Source organism: Citrus sinensis, chromosome 3 (genome assembly GCF_022201045.2).
Source record: "Citrus sinensis cultivar Valencia sweet orange chromosome 3, DVS_A1.0, whole genome shotgun sequence".
Classification (NCBI taxonomy): Eukaryota; Viridiplantae; Streptophyta; class Magnoliopsida; order Sapindales; family Rutaceae; genus Citrus; species Citrus sinensis.
Window position 1 is genome coordinate 30,898,023 of NC_068558.1, and position 18,940 is coordinate 30,916,962.

The 18,940-nt window shown below is 32.3% G+C and overlaps 2 protein-coding genes across 3 annotated transcripts; both read left to right on the forward strand.

Moving 5' to 3' along the window:
- Nucleotides 1-441: 441 nt before the first annotated feature.
- Nucleotides 442-4,947, forward strand: LOC102615229 (DNA repair RAD52-like protein 1, mitochondrial). The gene is made up of 4 exons (XM_006478248.4): nt 442-912; nt 998-1,035; nt 1,133-1,227; nt 4,575-4,947. Exons 1-4 carry the CDS (start codon nt 629-631, stop codon nt 4,716-4,718), a joined length of 561 nt encoding a protein of 186 aa, XP_006478311.2. The 5' UTR covers nt 442-628; the 3' UTR covers nt 4,719-4,947.
- An 8,089-nt stretch (nt 4,948-13,036) lies between these two features.
- On the forward strand, nt 13,037-18,259 carry LOC102614164 (uncharacterized). Of its 2 annotated transcripts, none has more exons than XM_006478245.4 (6): nt 13,037-13,613; nt 13,859-13,991; nt 14,526-14,664; nt 15,168-15,204; nt 16,285-16,582; nt 16,910-18,259. In XM_006478245.4, the coding sequence occupies exons 1-6, from the start codon at nt 13,410-13,412 to the stop codon at nt 16,954-16,956; spliced, it is 858 nt and encodes a 285-aa protein (XP_006478308.1). In that variant the 5' UTR covers nt 13,037-13,409; the 3' UTR covers nt 16,957-18,259. The 2 variants fall into 2 exon arrangements, with proteins under 2 accessions (XP_006478308.1, XP_006478310.1); XM_006478247.4 differs by having other exon boundaries at nt 13,038-13,613; nt 16,890-18,227.
- Nucleotides 18,260-18,940: the final 681 nt, after the last annotated feature.

Here is an 18,940-nt window from a genome sequence, read left to right on the forward strand (position 1 = left end):
AAATCAGACAAAGTTAAATAAAAAATATGTTGAAGAACTTCACAAAATTTACAGGTTCTGCTTTGACCACTGTGATTGTTCTTGCTTCTAAGAATAATGATACTACATTTTGATTATAGTTGTTGTACTATGCTTCCAGAATTTATTTGTCCATAAGTTTCACTTATGATCTGCTTGGGGATTTCAGATAGTTCTCTTAGCCCAAGCTCTTTTTGTATAGAGTGAGAAAAACTTAGATAAAATACACATGTAATATTGATATCTTATTAAACTGCTAACTAGGTTTTCATGCAATTATCATTTACCAATGACAATGATACTAGTTGTGAAACAAAGGGGAAGAAAGTAGTGGTTTTACATAGAAATAGAAGGAGAATAGCTGTGGTGAGAGTAAGACGAAGAGAAGAGAAAACAATTTGGGGTAACGAGCAATTCGGGGCTGTCGTTGCTGAATGAAAGCCAAAAAAAAGTAATGGTTTGAAACGGCGTCGCTTATGGGCTTCGGGGTTTGACTCGGGTAAACAACATTTTCGTAAATGATAACTATCCATAGACAAAAGTGCCGGTGAGTCAAAAGAATTTGAAAGTGCTTTGAAGTAAAACTGACACAGGGTTTTAGTAAACGAAAATGGCAGGGATGATGTCTTCTTCTCTTCGCAGGTCAATCGCTCCCACCAACAGTCTCTCTTTATTGCGAAAACCCCATCTCCTCCTTCAAAGCTTCTACTCATCAAAATCATCGCCCGCCTTCTCTTCATCACCAGAAACCCTCAACGACGAAAACGACGCCGTTCCCACTTCCGGCATAAGCCGTCCTTTGTCCGAGATTCTCAAAGAACTCAACAAAAACGTCCCAAATTCACTCATTAAAATCCGAGTTGAAGATGGGTTTTCGATGAAGTATATACCTTGGTAAATCACATAATCTCAACCGTCCACCCCCATCAATGTTCCAATTTTTATTTTTTAAATTTTTTTTTCAACTTTTATTTTGCAGGCATATTGTGAATCGGATTATGAACTTGCATGCTCCTGGTGAGTAAATTGTTCTTTAAATTTCTTACTTTTATTTAAATGGAAAAGAAAAGTTAGATTTTGAAGTAAAATGAATATGATGATGTGTTTATTACAGAATGGTCTGGTGAAGTTCGAAACATTACTTATTCTGTTGATGGAAAGACTGTGTCTGTTGTGTATCGTGTTACGATTTATGGGACAGATGCTGAGGTAACTTCTAATTCTGTAAACATTTTGTTGCTAATTGAGAACATGTTAAAGAGTAGTTTGGGTAGCAAGTTGAATTTAATCGGTGAAACAAATATTGTCTAGCCTTTTATGCGTGGTTTTTGTGGTTTATGATACTTTGCTGTTTACGGTTTTCATTATTATACATATTATATGTCTTTGTGTGCCCTGTCCGAGGCTTGAAGATTTTCTAGGATTTTACCGAATCAAAATTGGACTTTTAAGATATTAAAAAAATAGTCTACAAAGGTCACAGTTGTCAAGAACCTGCAATAAGTTGAAAGTTATGAATTTATTCGTATTACAATATTTTGATTTAGTTTGCTAGTTGTATACCTTTGGAAAGCTTTGTGAGTTAGAAGAACAATGAATTTTACTGTGGTCAATTTTGAGTTCTCTACATAAAGATATAGCTAAATGAATATAAATTGTCCAGAAGTACTATAACAACTAATTAAGAAGCAAAATATATTTTTGCTTCTTTCTTTCAGCTACTTTAGAGCTAGAGGCACAATTTGAGTTGATTTGAGTTCTTAAATGATAAAGATTATATCTTGGGCTTGGAAGGATGTTCTAAGGTTATTTGTATGATGATATGAGGTAGAAACTTTAGATTGTAATTTGAGAAGAGTTCTCTTATTAAGAGTTTCTTCATTTAATTATATATCTCTTAGGTGAATTTCTTAAAGGGATGAGTTAGGAAACCATATATATCTCTTGTAGAGTTCTTTGAGTAAGGAGCTTTTCAAGGAAGCCATGTTTCTCTTGTAAGATTCCTTGGGTCCAGAGTCTTCATAATCTAGGACTCTCTCAATTGAGTGAAGCCAATCTAGAAATTTGTTTGTATCCTTCCTCCAAATTCTGAAATATCGACCTTGATATCAAAGGATCACTATGTTTGTTGTGCCTTTGATTTTGGGAACGAGTAGTGGAGCCACTTGTAGAGTGTTGATCATTTTGAAAAGGGTTTGAAACCATATCCATTATCGTTTGAAGAAGGAACAGCCTTGAGTTGCTTCAAGTTGTTGGGACGTTAATAGTTGTTGCATTTGTCTTCTTAGATTTCTTTTTCATCATAGGGCTTTTTCACCACTATAAGGAATCTACCTAAGAGATACAAAGTTAAAATGTAGAAAACCTTAATAAGAGAACTAATTTATATATATATATCCCTCCAACCATATCATTTTTATCCTTTAGGAACTCAATTCAAACTCAAATTTGTGCCATTAGTTGTAGAGTAGCTGGAAGAAAGAGCAAAAACAAGTCAGTTTGTACAAATTATTTTGCTTCTTAGTTAGTTGCTATAGTATTTTTGAACAGTTTATATTCATTCAATTATATTTTTATGTAGAGAACTCCAAAGTGACCACCATAAAATTCATTAAATCGAAATGTTGTAATAGTAAATTTAAAACTTTCAGCTTGATATAGGTTCTTGATAGCTGTGACTTTTGTAGACTATTTCTTGAATATCTTTAAAAAGGGAAGGCCAAACTTAATTCTGTAAATCCCAAAAAACTAGGCACATTTATCTATCCAACCATATACAGTATGTAATGTAGCACATTCTAGATGAGTTTAGTTAATTCATGCTAGTTGACTGATAATCTTAGACTTGGTTGCCTTTGTTGACTAGCTCATCCCAGTATTTCCATACAATTTTATTGTCGATTTTCAAACTTAGAAATCTGAAAACACTTTTGTGTTATCAAGTCAGTTTTCATTGCTTCTGCTCCTGTAATTTTCATGTTATCTTTTCCCCGTTTCATATTTTTCCACTTTGCGCAAATTACCTTTTTTTTTTGGGGGGGGGGGGGGGTGGGGAAACCGTTATTCTATAGAGGACATAACTAAACCATCTTATGTAAGCTTCCCTTATCTTGGTAAGTTTCACTTTTTTGCTTAGGAAGGACATTTATTTCTAGTACTTGATCGTATTCACACACATCCATTTTAGTGCTTCATTTGACCCGCGTGCAAATGTTGAAAGTGGTTTTTTTGACCGTCCAATACCCTATTATGGCATATGACTCGCGGCCAACTTCATAAACATTTTACAAAATGTCCCTAACAACTAAATGGATATTGTATGGTCATGTAATACTCTGTCCACACTCCTCCATGTAAGATTGGCTGCTAATTCTGCTAGTTCTTAGTGAAACTGAAGCGTCGGAGGTTCTGGTCTGATGTTTGTAAATCCACCTTCTATTCATGCATTCATGTAATCTATGGCACCATGGACTCCAAGAACATGTGTTTTTGCATTTGCACCCTCAAATGCAGTAGCATTTGTTTGTGGAGATGCTTTAGAAGAGTGGATGAGTAGTTATCTTGAATAGTGAGACCGAGGAAGAGTGTGAATTATTAGGATGCCTGCAACCTGTGCGGTGATGTGAGCTCTAGAGTTCTTGTCTTTGGTTGGAATTTTGTAAACTCAGTGAAATGCAAATTATACTTATGTGAGCCGAATGGAGGACTAATTTTGACACAAATTTTAATTAATTGTATTGAGAAGTTAGCATCCTAAAAATCTTTTGGGCTTTTCTAAGATGGTCTTCAAGCTGCTGATATAGAGTTGGCAGCTAAATGGTTGACTTTCAGATCTAAATGCCTCTAAAGTTAGGATGTTAAACCACTCAACTAACCAGTAGTAGCCTTTTTGCTACTAGTGAGCCTGGCTTGCCCCTACGAGCTACAATGATTGGCTTTTAGATATGGAATGATACTTGGCTATTGCATTGATTTAGTGAATATGAGTTAGGAGCTTGGCATGTATAACAGAATCTGCTGTAGAGGTGCATTGCTACGATTGGAAGGAGGAGCATTGTTTCACTAGTGGTTAGGTGAGATAAAGATTGAGTGTAGTAGAGTAACGGGAAATGGTTCTAACTAAATTATTTTCCATGAAATTGTTTTATCTTCTTTACAATGGCAAGAGTACTTGCCCAAAAGCAGAATGGTTTTAAAATTTTATAGACAATATAATTTTTAAACGGAGTTCTCTGGAGAATGAACTCCAGTAAGAGGAAGGTAGAGTAGAAATAATATGATAAAGTCGTCAAAATGAGCGAACACGCTCAATAAAAAAAAAAGATTGATTTTATTCTTCTTTCCCAATTCTTTTTTTTTTTTTTCTTACGGCACGGCTGCTTCACAGATTTTTTGAACAAAACATCCATCTGTGTTTGAGTTCAGATTGGAATTTTTATTTAATTGAAGAGTAAGCCTATTTTTTTCTGGTTCTAAGACCGGGAGGGCTTGCGATAAATATAATCAAGAATTAACTTACTTAAATGCCATTTTTTTCGTTTATTTTGCTCCACAAGATATTTAGGGAGTCAACAGGAACTGCTTTAGTGGATGAACAAGGTTATGGAGATGCTGTACAAAAGGCAGAAGCTATGGCATTTCGCCGAGCTTGTGCGCGTTTTGGCCTCGGGCTTCATCTCTACCATGAAGATTTATTGTAAGCTGACATGGAGCTTCTATATGGTAAAATGGTAGGACAAAATATTTTGATGGGGCTCAGATCATTTTTGTTATCGTTATCGATTGTGCCCGAGCATCTTAGATTTCTTGTGAATTGGAAGAAAAATTTGTATGCTTGTAAGAACAATTATCTTTGAAGAATCACTTAATTTTTGTGAAGCCGGTCTTTTGAGGTAATGTTAATTCAAGAGCATGAGTATGATGAGTCTAGATGGGATTCAAAGTTCCAATTTTAATTAAGTGATATTAGTGGTAATTATGGTTTGCGATAGTCATTATTTTTATGACTTTTTTTTTTTTTGGTATTTTTGCTTTGCAAAACTATAAATAAATGAACAAAGATGGTATATCTTACAAATAGTTATCTAGATATATACAAAATTCATCTCGTTAAAAGGTTTGCGATTGATGTAACATATAAATTTTTATTTTATGGCTTTATTTATAAAAACTTTATGAAGACACTATTAAATCTTCAGAATTTTGGAATTAATTCTTGGATAAATTGACTTCCATCATTTGTTTGGTCCTCTCAATTCGGTGGCCCAATACTATTTTGATGATTCAAAACACTCTGATCACCGGTCCTCCTAATCGTGTGGCCCAATTCTAATTTGAGTTACATAAGAAATGCAAGCAACCTTCGGTTGTGTAATCGATCGGAATTCGGGACGTATTTTTTATGTTGATTTATTATTTGGTACAGAATTCGATGATACATTTCAATGCCAATTGTATGATCGGAATCGAATCGTTTTGTTGCCATCCCGAATAGACCCACCTTAGATTACATTTAATTGGTCCAATTTAAAGATTACAAAATTTATCTTTTTCCTAATAAAATGAGTGAGTTTAGATTTTAATAAAAAAATCAAAATTCAACTTTAGAATATGAAAAACAAAAAAAGCTCAACCCAACTGAATCAACATTTATTAAGTCAAATCTCCAAACGATAGGCCAATTGCTTTGCCGCAGTGGAAGCAAAATTCAAAATTCAAAGGTATATGTTTTATTTAGGATAAGGATAGGGAGTAATAAATGGTAGCTAATAAAACTTGTATCAATAAAATCGTCAATAAAAGTTATAAGGTCTTGTAATGAAGGAAAAGGATCTTGATTTGATCTCTTCTTAGTTTTTTGAGATCTTCTGTCATGTGTCTTTTAGTGATAATATATAGATAAGATTCAACTTCTTTTTATTTATTTATTAACTACCAATCAGTAATTACATTATTTGCTCAGGACATGATCAGATCAGGAGAGAATCTTGATCCTGTAATGAAAACTCCATCTAAGATAATTTTATTTTGGGAGTGAAAGTGTAAAATATTACAAGTGGCTATTAACAACTACTTAATTGAATTAGTTGACACTTTATCTTAACATGGTTAAAGTAAGAGGGATTACCCTTCACGTAGCTGTGTAAAAATCTATTTTGACTTTTAGTATTATACATCTATTTATACTATACATATATTAAAAAAAAAATCTCCAAGGATGTAGTTGAGTGATTTTTAAGTAATTTTATTTTGTTTGTCCTCCGAATTCGAATATTGAGAGAGGTAAGGGCTTAAAAATGAAAGTTAATTTTACTAACCTAATTACATTGAATTTTAAAATGTGGAAACGTATGAGAAAACACATAAACCGTACGGTTTAAGCGCTTTAAGTTTTAAACCTTCAAAACCCGACGGTTTTAAAATTTTTTTAGACGTTTCCTATACTTTGTGGTCCCAGACCAGAAAACTTCTATATATATACACACACTATCTCACCATACTTATCAAATCTTTAAATTAACTAATTATGCCAATGAAATTTCAAATTAATTGAACCAAAAGTAATAATCATATAAAGAAAACACCTAAATTAATAATCTTGGATTTTTTTAAAAAAGAAATAATAATGAAAATGAAAATTATGTTTTGGGACACAGCAACAGAAGGGGGAGGTGGCTGGTCAGGCAGACGCATGTGAGTGAAACTGAATTGGCAGTGGGCCCCACACAGCGTGAGTCGCTTTCTTTACCATCTGCAGTCAAACAAGTTGGAGACAGCTGCCAGATAAGAAGCAGCAAGCAGTAATCGACTTTTGCTTTTCGTTTTTGGTTTTGATCCACCACACTTCACGAGTATGTACATCCTCTTCAGAACTTTCCTCATTCTCAACCGTCCGATCTTCATCGTCCGATAGTTGCTAATGTCACTATCAAATGCCTAATTTTGATTTTTTTTACTATTTTAAACCTCTCAGTTCGTATCGTATGATGGAAGGGAGTTTCTGGTGGGCCTATTAAAGGGGCCCAATAGATTTTTCTAAATTCTAATTATTCCAAATTTGCCCTTCCTTCATACCTCAAGTTTCATCATTGCCATTCCGTTCCCTCCCAACCAACGGTGTTACTTTCTTGACAGCATGTGCCATAAACTAAATGTCATTGCCCTAAACTTACTCGTCAATGGTGATTAACAAGTTATTAGTAATTATGGGTGCTTTTTTATTAACAGCCCATCGCATTATGCTACATATCCATAATATTTAAGACATATCTCCCTTCAAGACAATATAGAGAAGGGTAAAAGCTCGTTTAATCTACATATTTTGAAGTTAATGTTTATTTAGTTCATGTATTATTGAAAATGCCTTAAAACATTCTTGTTATTAAATTATTGACACTTCTGCCATTATTTTTTTTTATTTTAGCTTCATTGTACAATATTACCATTTTACAATAATGTTTCTATTTTTTTACATTAATAAAGAAAATTAAATTATCATTTTAACCCCAAAATAAAATAGAAAAAAATATATTAAATTTTTTTGGAACACTCCGTTGAGGAGTTAATATCTTAATTTTCTATTAATCCAAAAAAATTGGTAATTTAATTTTTTTTACACTATTAATTTTTTTTAGACATACACGAGCTTCCACCAAAATTAATATATGTTATTTTTATTTTTATTATATATATGGGGTTAAATTAGTATTTTATTTATTAATTTCTAAAAAACAAACATTATTATAAGAAGCTAATATTGTAAAATCAAGTCAAAATAAATAAAAAGTAATGACAAAGATATCAATAGTTTAAATATAGTGATGTTTTTAGTTATTTTTATAAATACAAGGAGTATACAAGCATTAACCTTATAATACAGGGGCTAAATGAACTTTTACCCTATGGAGAAAAACATTCATGTGCACATACTTAACAAATGTGTTACTCACTTAAAACACCTTTCATTATAGCCATTACAATTATTTTACAACTCAGATGGTCTAAAAGATTAGTAAGTTAGTTGTTTCATATATAATTTTTTTTTTTTTTGGAAACTTCTCTATTCACAATCGTCATGAGCTAAGATTCATTCTGTCATTAATTATACATCAAGTTTTTTACGATGTATTCTATAGAAAATTGTAGAATATTCCTTTAACTTTTCTATCTCAATTTTTCTCTGATCAAATGTTTACTTGAGCATTAGAGTATTTTCTACAGGTACTACATTTAAGAGTTCAATAGTAGCAAAAAGTGTGAGAAGATTTAGTAAGAGAAAAGAACGGGCATCAAATGATCCTGGATCTAACAATAATGCTTTCAATTCTTTTCCATCCAGCAAAGATTTGGATATTACGTTAATTTATGTATCACTGAAAGGTTGCTGGTGAGAAGTCTAATAAGCTCAACACACAAAAACCTTAGAACATCAAGATCTAATAGGAAAAAAAGGGAACATAATTGGTGGATACTAATTGCTTCGTTTGATATGCTTTGACATTTATGGATTCTGCTTAAATTATAAGTAACATCTTGGGTTTCAAATGAAAAAAAAAAAAAAAAAGAGAGTATATTTTAAGATGAACAAACACACCAATTTTCTTCTTTCAACATATTTTTTTTTTCTCTCTCTCTCTCTCTTATTTTCTCAGTTTCCAAACTAATTTGAGTGCTGGATTGCCTTTGTAGGTACTACCACTACTGCGACGGTGCATAGACAAGTTAAACATTTCCCAGCATTCGGAGGTAATAAACACCTTCGACAAGAAAGTTTCTCAAATTAGGTTTGCTTATATTGAGGTAATTAAAGTTCAATACTGACAAAAGAAGTCTGAATACTTGTAAAGGAATATATAGAACCAACCCTCTTTGTAGGCAGCTAGGCAGAGAAATTAATGCAAGTAAAGAATTGCAACTATGCAAATGCTGTAAATAATGGTATTGTTAAACGTTTACAACGATAAATTCATTACAAGACATAAGCAAATGAGATCGGAGAGCTCACCGTCTAACTATATATTAAAGAAACGTACCAAAACAACAATAATTATACAATCAATCTCAAAACAAATAACAAAACCAATATCAAACCAATACAGCCATGCAACCATCAGATACTTGTCAAAACTGATCCCACAAACAAGACCATCACCAAACTCAAAACACAACAGCAAATCTACACAAGATTATAGAAGAGAGTGGAGGGAAAATTGAAATCTTATTCATGGTGAAATCAAATTATTTGAAACAGAGTTTTGTATTCATGGCTCATAAAATAATTGCTTTATTTTTTTAAAAACGAAATCTATCGGACTCAACCATATGGACATATAGACTTAGATGTATGCAAATGATACAAAGATGGACCTTAGTAGAATTGCAATCCACATGTCGCCATCAATTAAAATGGATAGTTGTGCAAATTAATCACATTTATAGTTATTGAAAGGTTAATTAGCTTAGGCTCGACTTAACTTGGGCGATTCTGAGACTCATTCCAACAACCAGACAGTTAAGATCATTTCGATTAGCATGCGCTACAGAAAGGAGAAAATATTAAATTTGATTATTTTAATTAAGTGGTGCAAGAAAATTCAGATGATATGTGCCAATCAACATGTCTAATGGCCTTATGATTATCTAATTTTTCAATACAATATTGGACATCGCTAAAGATATATAAATGTTTTAGTTTGAGATCACTTATTCTTATTCTCTATCCATGTGATACCTCAATACAGTTTTCAAAGATACAATTGCAGTTGGTAGCTTCTTTTGTGACCAGATAATAGGTCAACTTCTACATATTTTTAATTAATATTAGAAGTTTAATATCTAATATGTATTTGGATATATACAATAAGACAATTTTGTATGACAAATTTTTCTTTTCTTTATTCAATCTATTTTTTTTTTAAATGTAGTTGGATGAAGGGGAGAAATCTCACCTATTAAATACTAATCCTTACATCCAATTTTTATTCAAGCTTGAGTGATTTCAGTTCAAAATTCCTTCATGACCAATAGGGATAACTTCAGCACTAGGCTAACTAGTGTTCCTCTAAGGCATTATTTTGACATTTATTTAATTAATATGCTAACGAATAATTATTCTTCTTAGATTTCAAATATTTTATTTAAGTTACTTATATAAGAAAGCCTAATTTTTAGATATTTCTTTATTATTACTTCCATTCATAATTATCTAAAACTTAAGATTTGTTTGCTTAATAAAAATTCTATATTTAATAATTTTCACCTTAAAAATAAGATTTATTTTTCTGTAAAAATTTCATATTTGATAATCTTCACATATACTAGAATTAATGGTTTTACCAGTTAATTATTTACTCTATTAAAACTGACTTTTAGTAGTCCTTAATTTAAACTCTATTAAAAACTTCAAAATGAATAGATATCGAATCAACAATAATCTCAGCAAAAATATTTCTCGCTCTCTTCCCTAAAATGAAATTATTCTATTAACTTTCCAGGTGCTAATGTTCTAAAATATATTTGAACTTATTATTGTCCTTCTTTAAATAAATTTAATTTTTTATTTTTTATATTGATACATGGCTTGTATAATCTAAAAAAAAATAATTAAATTTTAGTAATTTTTTGTTTCGAGTTACTGTTGTTGAATGTAGAAAGGCTTTAAAAAAAAAAAAAAAAAAAAAAAAAAACATCGTTTGAGCCCCAAATCCCTTTGAGCCAATTAGCTACACCCTGGACTAAACCCAGTCTATTTTCTAACAGCTATACATTTGTACATACTTTTGTTATTATTCTGCACATTAGAGTTGACGAGAAGCTTAAAAATAAGAACAACTTTTTTCTCGCTTATTATGTTTTATTTTTAAAACTCATTTTAATTCGTAAGTATTTTTAAATTTGTATAAAGATAATGTTATAAAGAGTAAGATGTATTATGTCTTCCCCCGATGACTAAATACATTTTTGTTCTACTACAAAAAAAAAAAAAAAAAACTTTTTGATCATGTCATTAAAACTTTTCTATTAAAAAAAAAGGAACAAAATGAAAGACAATAATAATTTCGAAGAAGCAGAAGCCCAAATTTGACTTTGATGTGTCGTTGCAGCTGGTTTTTTTTTTTTTTTTTTTAATTTTTTCTCAAACCCTTTCGGCAAAAGCCAATTTTAGCGAGCCACGTTAGTGGCTTTGCTTTTTAATTTCTAAATTGAATTGGTAATGGCTGCTTCATAAGTTTGTTTCTTCTCTCATGAGTCCAATTATTCTTCTTGAATCATTATTTATCGTATTGTTTTCGCTGTACTGCTGAAAAATATTAGGATTAAGTTCTCTGAAGATTTTTTTTTTTTGGGTCAATTCAATTGGAGTCATATTTATTTACTATATTATAAATAGGGAAGTGGTTAATATTAATTTTTAAGGTAACTTTTTATTATTATCAATGCATTGAAGGAAACAAAACGATGGAATGCTTACCCAAGAAAATGAATCTTTACTATAGAATTTTGCTCCAATTAAGATTAGAATAAAGTTTTGATTTATTTTTAATAGTCTAATAGTAACTCAATTCTCTCTCTACGATCAATGTGAGTGGGAATCCAAATCTCTTGTTTTCATCGAAGAGATTTAATCAACTGAATTAGACGGTACTCAAAGGATAAGATTTGATTTATAGATTCATAGTATAAAAATGAAAGTCCAAACGAAAATAATTTTATAACTTTGCAGGGTACAAACATAATAATTACTTTTGATAATAAAATTGGAAAAAGACAACTAACCCAATACTCTATTGATTAAGACAATTCTCACCACAATAATTTATTTATTTATTTAAAAATAAAGAATGAAACAAAACAGAAAATGCGAAAGATATTAGGGATAAGAGATACAGAGAATCATCAACTTTACATATAAGCAATTCGATCGTTGACCGTTGACCTCCCGCGTGATTTCATCCCCTCATTGGTAGTTTCCCTCCGTTTTCATAATTTTTCCGTGCCGTTTTTGCCACTACGGACCTTTGCCCCAGGCAGTCCAATTTCGAATGGTAATTTCGTAATTATTGCAACAATACTTGCCCTAGTTTGTCATTCTGAATGTGGCCTTAAAATAATAGAAAGTACAGCGACGACAAACATGATAATACGTCAGAAACCACTCCCACGCTCACTTCGCCGCGGTGCAGATTCAAAATTGGAAAGGGATAATCTCATTGAGTACCCTTAACATTTGTTAAAATTTCTAAGCGGGGGAGAGTGAAAATATGTAATGAAAGCCCCTATTCATTCAATTAGTTAATGTCGTTGATTGAATAATTTTTTTAAATTCAAAATCATTAAATAGTTAACATTTTTCTTATATTTATTGGTGGTAAGAGATCTTAATGCTCATTTAATATATATTTCTTAACTGATTAAAAGCTTTTTTCTAATGTAAAAAATTCTTATTTTTTTTAGTTGCCATATATATTATGTTCGCTATATAACCAATTATTAAATGATCTATAATCTATCTTTAAAAAATCCTTATTTGTGAAAATTCTATGTGTAAAATCTTTATTTCTAAGAAAAATGATATTAAACGAATCTAATTTATTTTTTAAAAGAATATATTGGTGGAATGAGAAATTTTTCACCCACTGGACACCGACCATTTCTCCTTATATATTAATTTAGAATTGGGATAAGAATATGTGTAAATCCAATACACTCTACTTGTTACTCCTTATTATTTATAATTGAGGTAACAACAAGTATAAAACTCGTTTATGATCAGGCAATCAAGCTACGTGTAACATCATACCAAACAGATCTCTATTAAATATTTTTACTCTTTTTATGTGTTTGATATTTTGATAAACCTTTGGGCATTTAAGAAAACTTTCGTAGAAAGGAAAAGACAATAGCATATATATATATATATATAGTAATAATAAGACGTCATAAAGGCGCGTGAAAGAATGAATTGATGAGGTGGGGGCAAGTTGTGTATATAATTCATGTCCGTATTATGAGTTGGTCTTGCTTTGCTTTGCTTTGCTTTTTTATTTTTACAACTTTTGCTTTCTCTTCTCTTCATTCAATTCCCTCCCATTTCTCTTTCTCTCTTAACCTAATTATCTCTCTCTCTCTCTTTTGAGTTTTGATCACAAACCGCAAACAGTTTCCATCATCAAGTGGGTCTTTTGTTTACATCTCTAATACTATAGATCCAATATTGATCTATACTTGGACAACAAGGCCCCTATATCTAGCTAGCTAGCCCTAATAATCCCACCAAAATATATATATCCCATTTTTTTCTCTGTTCAGCTGATTTTTTTTTTTCTTTCATTAGAGAAGATCAGTAAATATATATCATCAAGCTAGCAAGAGCAACAAAAGAAGAAGAGAAGATGATGACTCCAGTTTCAGCACAAGCAGCGGCAGCAGGAGCAGGTCAGTTTGGTGACACGACATACACAAAAGTATTTGTAGGAGGCTTGGCATGGGAGACTCAGAAGGAGACCATGGAGAAGTATTTTGAGCAGTTTGGTGAGATCTTGGAAGCAGTTGTTATCACTGATAAGGCCACTGGCAGATCCAAAGGATATGGATTCGTATGTTAATTAGCAGCTGCTTCATCTTCTGAATTTCTTTACTCTCGTCACACTGGTTTACATGCATGATGATCCTTGTTTTGATCACTAGATCTTGATTCTAATGAAAGATCTCGACAACTTTTTTTGAAAAAAAAAAATTATATGACGCGAGAACATATTAGTTCTGTGTTATTTTATGTATGTATGCATGTGTGTATAAACGTATGTAAATGTGTATATAAATGTGTTTGTTGCCATTTTAGGTGACTTTCCGCGAACCGGAAGCCGCCATGAAAGCCTGTGTTGATGCAGCTCCGGTGATAGATGGAAGGAGGGCTAATTGCAATCTTGCTTGTTTGGGAGTTCAGAGATCGAAGCCCTCAACACCAAAACATGGTAAAATTAATAACTCGTTTTTTCTTTTCTTTTTTTTGTTTCATTTTTTTGATGACATATTCAAAATGAAGATAGGGTTTTGATTGATATATCAGATCTCGTAAAAGTTTCATGAAATCTTTCAAGTCTTTCATAATGTCACTGTTGGATATTCGCTGCTGGCTCTAGTTAATTCTATTCCAATTAATCTTCTACAAATTTTGTATTTTAAAAACAAAAAAAAAAATTTGTGGGTTCAAAAGTACTCTCTTATCAGCAGAACACAATTTCAAAGTCAAATCCAGCCCTTGAATATTCCTCCAAATTTAGAAAGTTTTTATGTTTTATCAGCCTTATTGTACAAACATTCTTTCAGTTTCAGCAAACAAAAACAGCAGTCTGCATTCTGCAATATACATAAGAAGCATTCATAACACACACACACACACACACAGAGATATCTTTTTTTCTTTTTTCTTTTCAAATAGATTTTATTAATTGATTTAGATGAAAGAATGAGATAGTAATTAAAAATGGTTAATTTGGTGGGGGCAGGAGGAGGAGGAAGAAACAACTTGAGGTTAATGAGTACTTTTCAGAACGGTGGATTTGGAGGGACAACTTTTCCTTCAACTGCCGCTGCAACCTTCCCTCATTATGCCATCCAACAAGGCATTCCTTTTAATCTCTATGGGTATATTATTTTTTTTTCTTTTTATAGATTTCTTTTTTCTCACTCTCTCTCTCTCTCTCTCTCTTCTCCTTGTGCATGTGTGTATGAGAAGCTGCCTGCATGCACGTGCATTGCCAACTCACGATGCACACTCAACGTCAACCCCATTAAAACTTTAGGGTTTAATGCCAACTCAATAAGCACGCTCATTCATCATCATCATTATGATCATCATCGTCATCATCATCTCTCTCTCTCTCTCTCTCTCTCTCTCTTGTTGTCTTTTATCATCATGGGAATCACTATCCATGTTTTTTCTTACTTTTAAGCATCAATCATGGACTCTCTCTATCTCTTTCTTTCATGTGTTAACAAAAACGAAGGCATGCTCTTTCACCCAAAAAAAAAAAAAACGAAGGTTAATGCGGAAATCATGCATGTGCATAGTGCATTGCGACATTGGCGTGTGCTTTCTCTAATTCATTTCTTGTTACACAATCTCAAAGCTTTTCTCATTATTTCAGGTACTCACCATACTCAGCAGATTACACTTATCCTACGGTTTGCACAACCTTCCTTTTCCTTTTACCTTTTATTTTTGTACAATATGTGTACTTAAATTCCAACAGCTCTTTTACAAATATTTAAAAATAAAAATAAAAATCCATCAATAATGACCACTCACCAACAACTGTTGACATTTAAAGCTGCCATGAGGATGAGGTTGACTTGTTACCAAATTTGTTGGAACAAGGTTTCCTTTATTACTCTTTCAATTATGTTAGTAATCATAGTAGGTGAATTTCTTAATTCTTGATAGAGCTCATCTTAAAAATAATAATAGCATTGGCATTTTTTAATCTGAGTGGTTAATATATTGATATGAATGCTAGCTAGACTTGTATTTCTAACTTAATACGAAAATGATTTGGATTATGCATTTTGTTTCCATTTATTTATTTTGTAGTAGCCCTAGATAAATTGTATGTATATGAAGATTGAAGGTGCCTTAAAAAAAGAGACATGAATATCAATTTTCTCAAAAAAGGACGAAGGTGGTCAAATGGTGTACTTAAAGTGAATTTACAGCTGTGCTAGATTAGCTTTGTCTCCTTTATTCAATAGAATTTGCAGTTGTGGTCCATTCTGTGTCACACTTTTACAGTCTTCCAAAATTCCATGGCTGTGACTGTATTATTTGTCTATGACTATTCGACCACCAAGATAACATTTTTCACTATACGTATTACCCAAAAAGAGTAATGTTACAACACATCTGGCTGTGTGTATGTGATGTCTGAAAAACTCTATATGCGATATAGATGCAGCCGAATACTGTATCTTAATATTAAATTGAACCGTATCTTAAAAAACTCTATACTTAAATTGAATTGTAACTTTATGTATGTAGGCATTACGCAAAATATTATTTCGAATGACAAAGGCACAAATTTTTACCTGAATGCAATAACTCATTTTCACTTCACATGTTATATGTCTCATTTCACAAAACAAGGACAAAGTTTTGTTCAAAAGACCTATAATATATGAGTTTTGTAGTAGATCTACTAACATACAAAACATGAACAATAACTTGTTTGCATTGAATTTTTTTTTTTCATTTTTTTCCTTTTGTTGCAGAGCTACTACAATGTCTATGGAGGGGCAGCTGCTCAGTATCCCATGTATGGCAATGGCCATGCAGCAGGAGGGATGATGACCGGTGGAGCAGCCGCTGCCGCTGCCGCTGCTTACTACCCTTATCTTCAATTTGGAGAAGGAACCGGAGCAGCCACCACCGGCTACACTTCCGGCCAAGGCTACGGCGTCCAGTACCCACACCACCTGTTTCCATACTCCACCATCAATGCCGCTGCCGGTTACCCGCAGCACTATGGTCCCCCTATGTCTATTGCTCCTACACCTGCCTTGCAATCAGGTTTGTACCATATGTACAATTTTACTCTTTACGATTCATCTCTAAAATTTTTTGAAGTTAACAAATAGTAGTGTTTTTCTTTTTTTCCTCCTAGAAATCAAGGTTTGGAAACACATCATCAAACACACTTTTAACTATTTTCTATTTTCAAAGTAAAATATAAATGATTTATTGAGAAATTACACCATAATATGAGTAACACCATAATATGAGTAATGTTAAACTCTAAATTATTTTGTTTATATTATATCTATAGTTGATTTACATTCGTGTATGTTTGAAAGAGAGTTACTAACATCTTTGACAGTGTGTTTTGCTGTGCCACAGGCGTGACCAATATGGCTCTGCATGCTCCACCAATTCCACATCGCTAGAGTCAATGAATCTCTCAAATCATTCTCCTTCAGTTTCAAATATGTATTCAGCTGCATGCAATCTCTGAAGAAACAAAACCTTTGGCCTAACCATGGTTCTCTCTTTCACCTCTCTCTCTAACACAAAATGCCCAATTTGCATGGCATCAAATGGGCATTTTTGCACACAAAAGCCCCCCATAGGGGCTGGAAAACAAAAAAACCCACCTCCAAAAAAAAATTTGGATGGTCATGCATCTTTTTTTTTTCGTAAAAGGGTTCCTTGAAAGAGAACCAAAAAGCTTTTTTGTACCAAATTACCAACTCAAGCTGTTGTGGATGATCAGCTTGTATTTGGGAACAGTTTAATTTTCTGTAAATCCTTAGCCCTGGAAATGCTAAGTTGAAAAAAAAATATCATTTTATAACTTTAATTTAGCCTAGGGAAAAGGCTAATAAAATGGAAACCGGTTTGCAAAAATTGTAAATTGAACAAAAAGATAGCAAACCTCTGGTTTTAGATATGGCTAATGAACCTCTGGAGAAAGAGGCAGTTTTAGCAAAAATCAAAAGGGCATGGGATATGCCCAAAGTTTTTTTTGTGCATTAACATGTAGTCTTAGGGTTTTAGAACTAGGACCATGTAGCAACTAGGGCAGCAGTACTCATGTTTTTAGAAGTTTTTTTTCCCCCAACTTTCACTTAAATCTTACATTTTTTTTTTAAACCAACAAATCAATTTCTTCCCTTTGGGTAAGGGGAGAAAATGTTTTACTAACACTTTTAGCTTATTTTCGTTTCTTGTAAATTCATTGTGGCTAAAACTTTTGGAGTATTAGCAACAAAACACTAAACTGTAGGAGGGTACATTTTTATTTGCATTTAGTTACTTTTCAAGAACTCCATCAATGGATGTGGAGCTCAAATGCATATGCATGCATGTAATCCTTGGGATATATTTTGGTTCCCTTGGATTCTTCTTTTCTAATTAACCCCACCAACCATGGTTAGGACTTAGGTCACATCTCTCTCTCTCTTTTTCTCAATCCCTCTATTCTCTCTTTATGATCTCGGTTGAACTTTTACTTGGAGAAGAACTTTGATACTCTCTTTAATTATATGTTGTATAAGTCTCTTTATGGTGCTTTTGGATTGTAACTAGGCAGCTAGGATAAGATTTCATTTTCTCCATCCATATGGCTGGTTGTTGAGAGAATGAATTTCTATGCTACTTACTATTATGCTTTTAATTTGATACTGTTATATGCTTAATGACTTTAATTCTCTACTAATGCTTTGTCCTTGGCAAGCAAATTTCATCTTCTGTAGTTCTAATTTTTGTTTTGGTAAGCCTTAGTAATTTCCTTTTTCTTTTTTCTTTTTCTTCTTGTATCAACCAAGAAATGCTTAATTACTTTAATTCTCTACTAATGCTTCGTCCTTGGCAAGCAAATTTCATCTTCTGTAGTTCTAATTTTTGTTTTGTTAAGCCTTAGTAATTTCCTTGTTTTTTTTTTCTTTTTTCTTCTTGTATCAACCAAGAAATGCTTCAGCCATGGTCAAGTTGATTGCTGTGCTCGCTATAAAATGGTCTCTTCATTTTTTTATTTTTTTTTTAGAAGAGGGTTTTATTTGGTTTAAATGTAAGAAAAAGAACTATCTCGACTACAAAATTTCATAGAATAGTGTTGAGGGGCCTACACACAAGCAATGCTAAACGTACAATCTATGCAAACAAACTACATTGTATCATGTACAATCTAGCATGGCATTAAAATAATCGATCAATGAAAACCAAAGGCCAATCATAATAAATGTGAAGATAAACAATCTGACTTGGCACAAGAAAACTTTGTATAGGCTAATGATTGCTGAAAATAGAGGCATTCTCCATCGCATGTGGCTTTGTGAAAATGAAAAATGAATGATATTATTTATGCAAATTTCTTAAAGAAGAGGAGACCTTTAACCATCGTTTATTATTCTAGATAAACATGTGTTATTA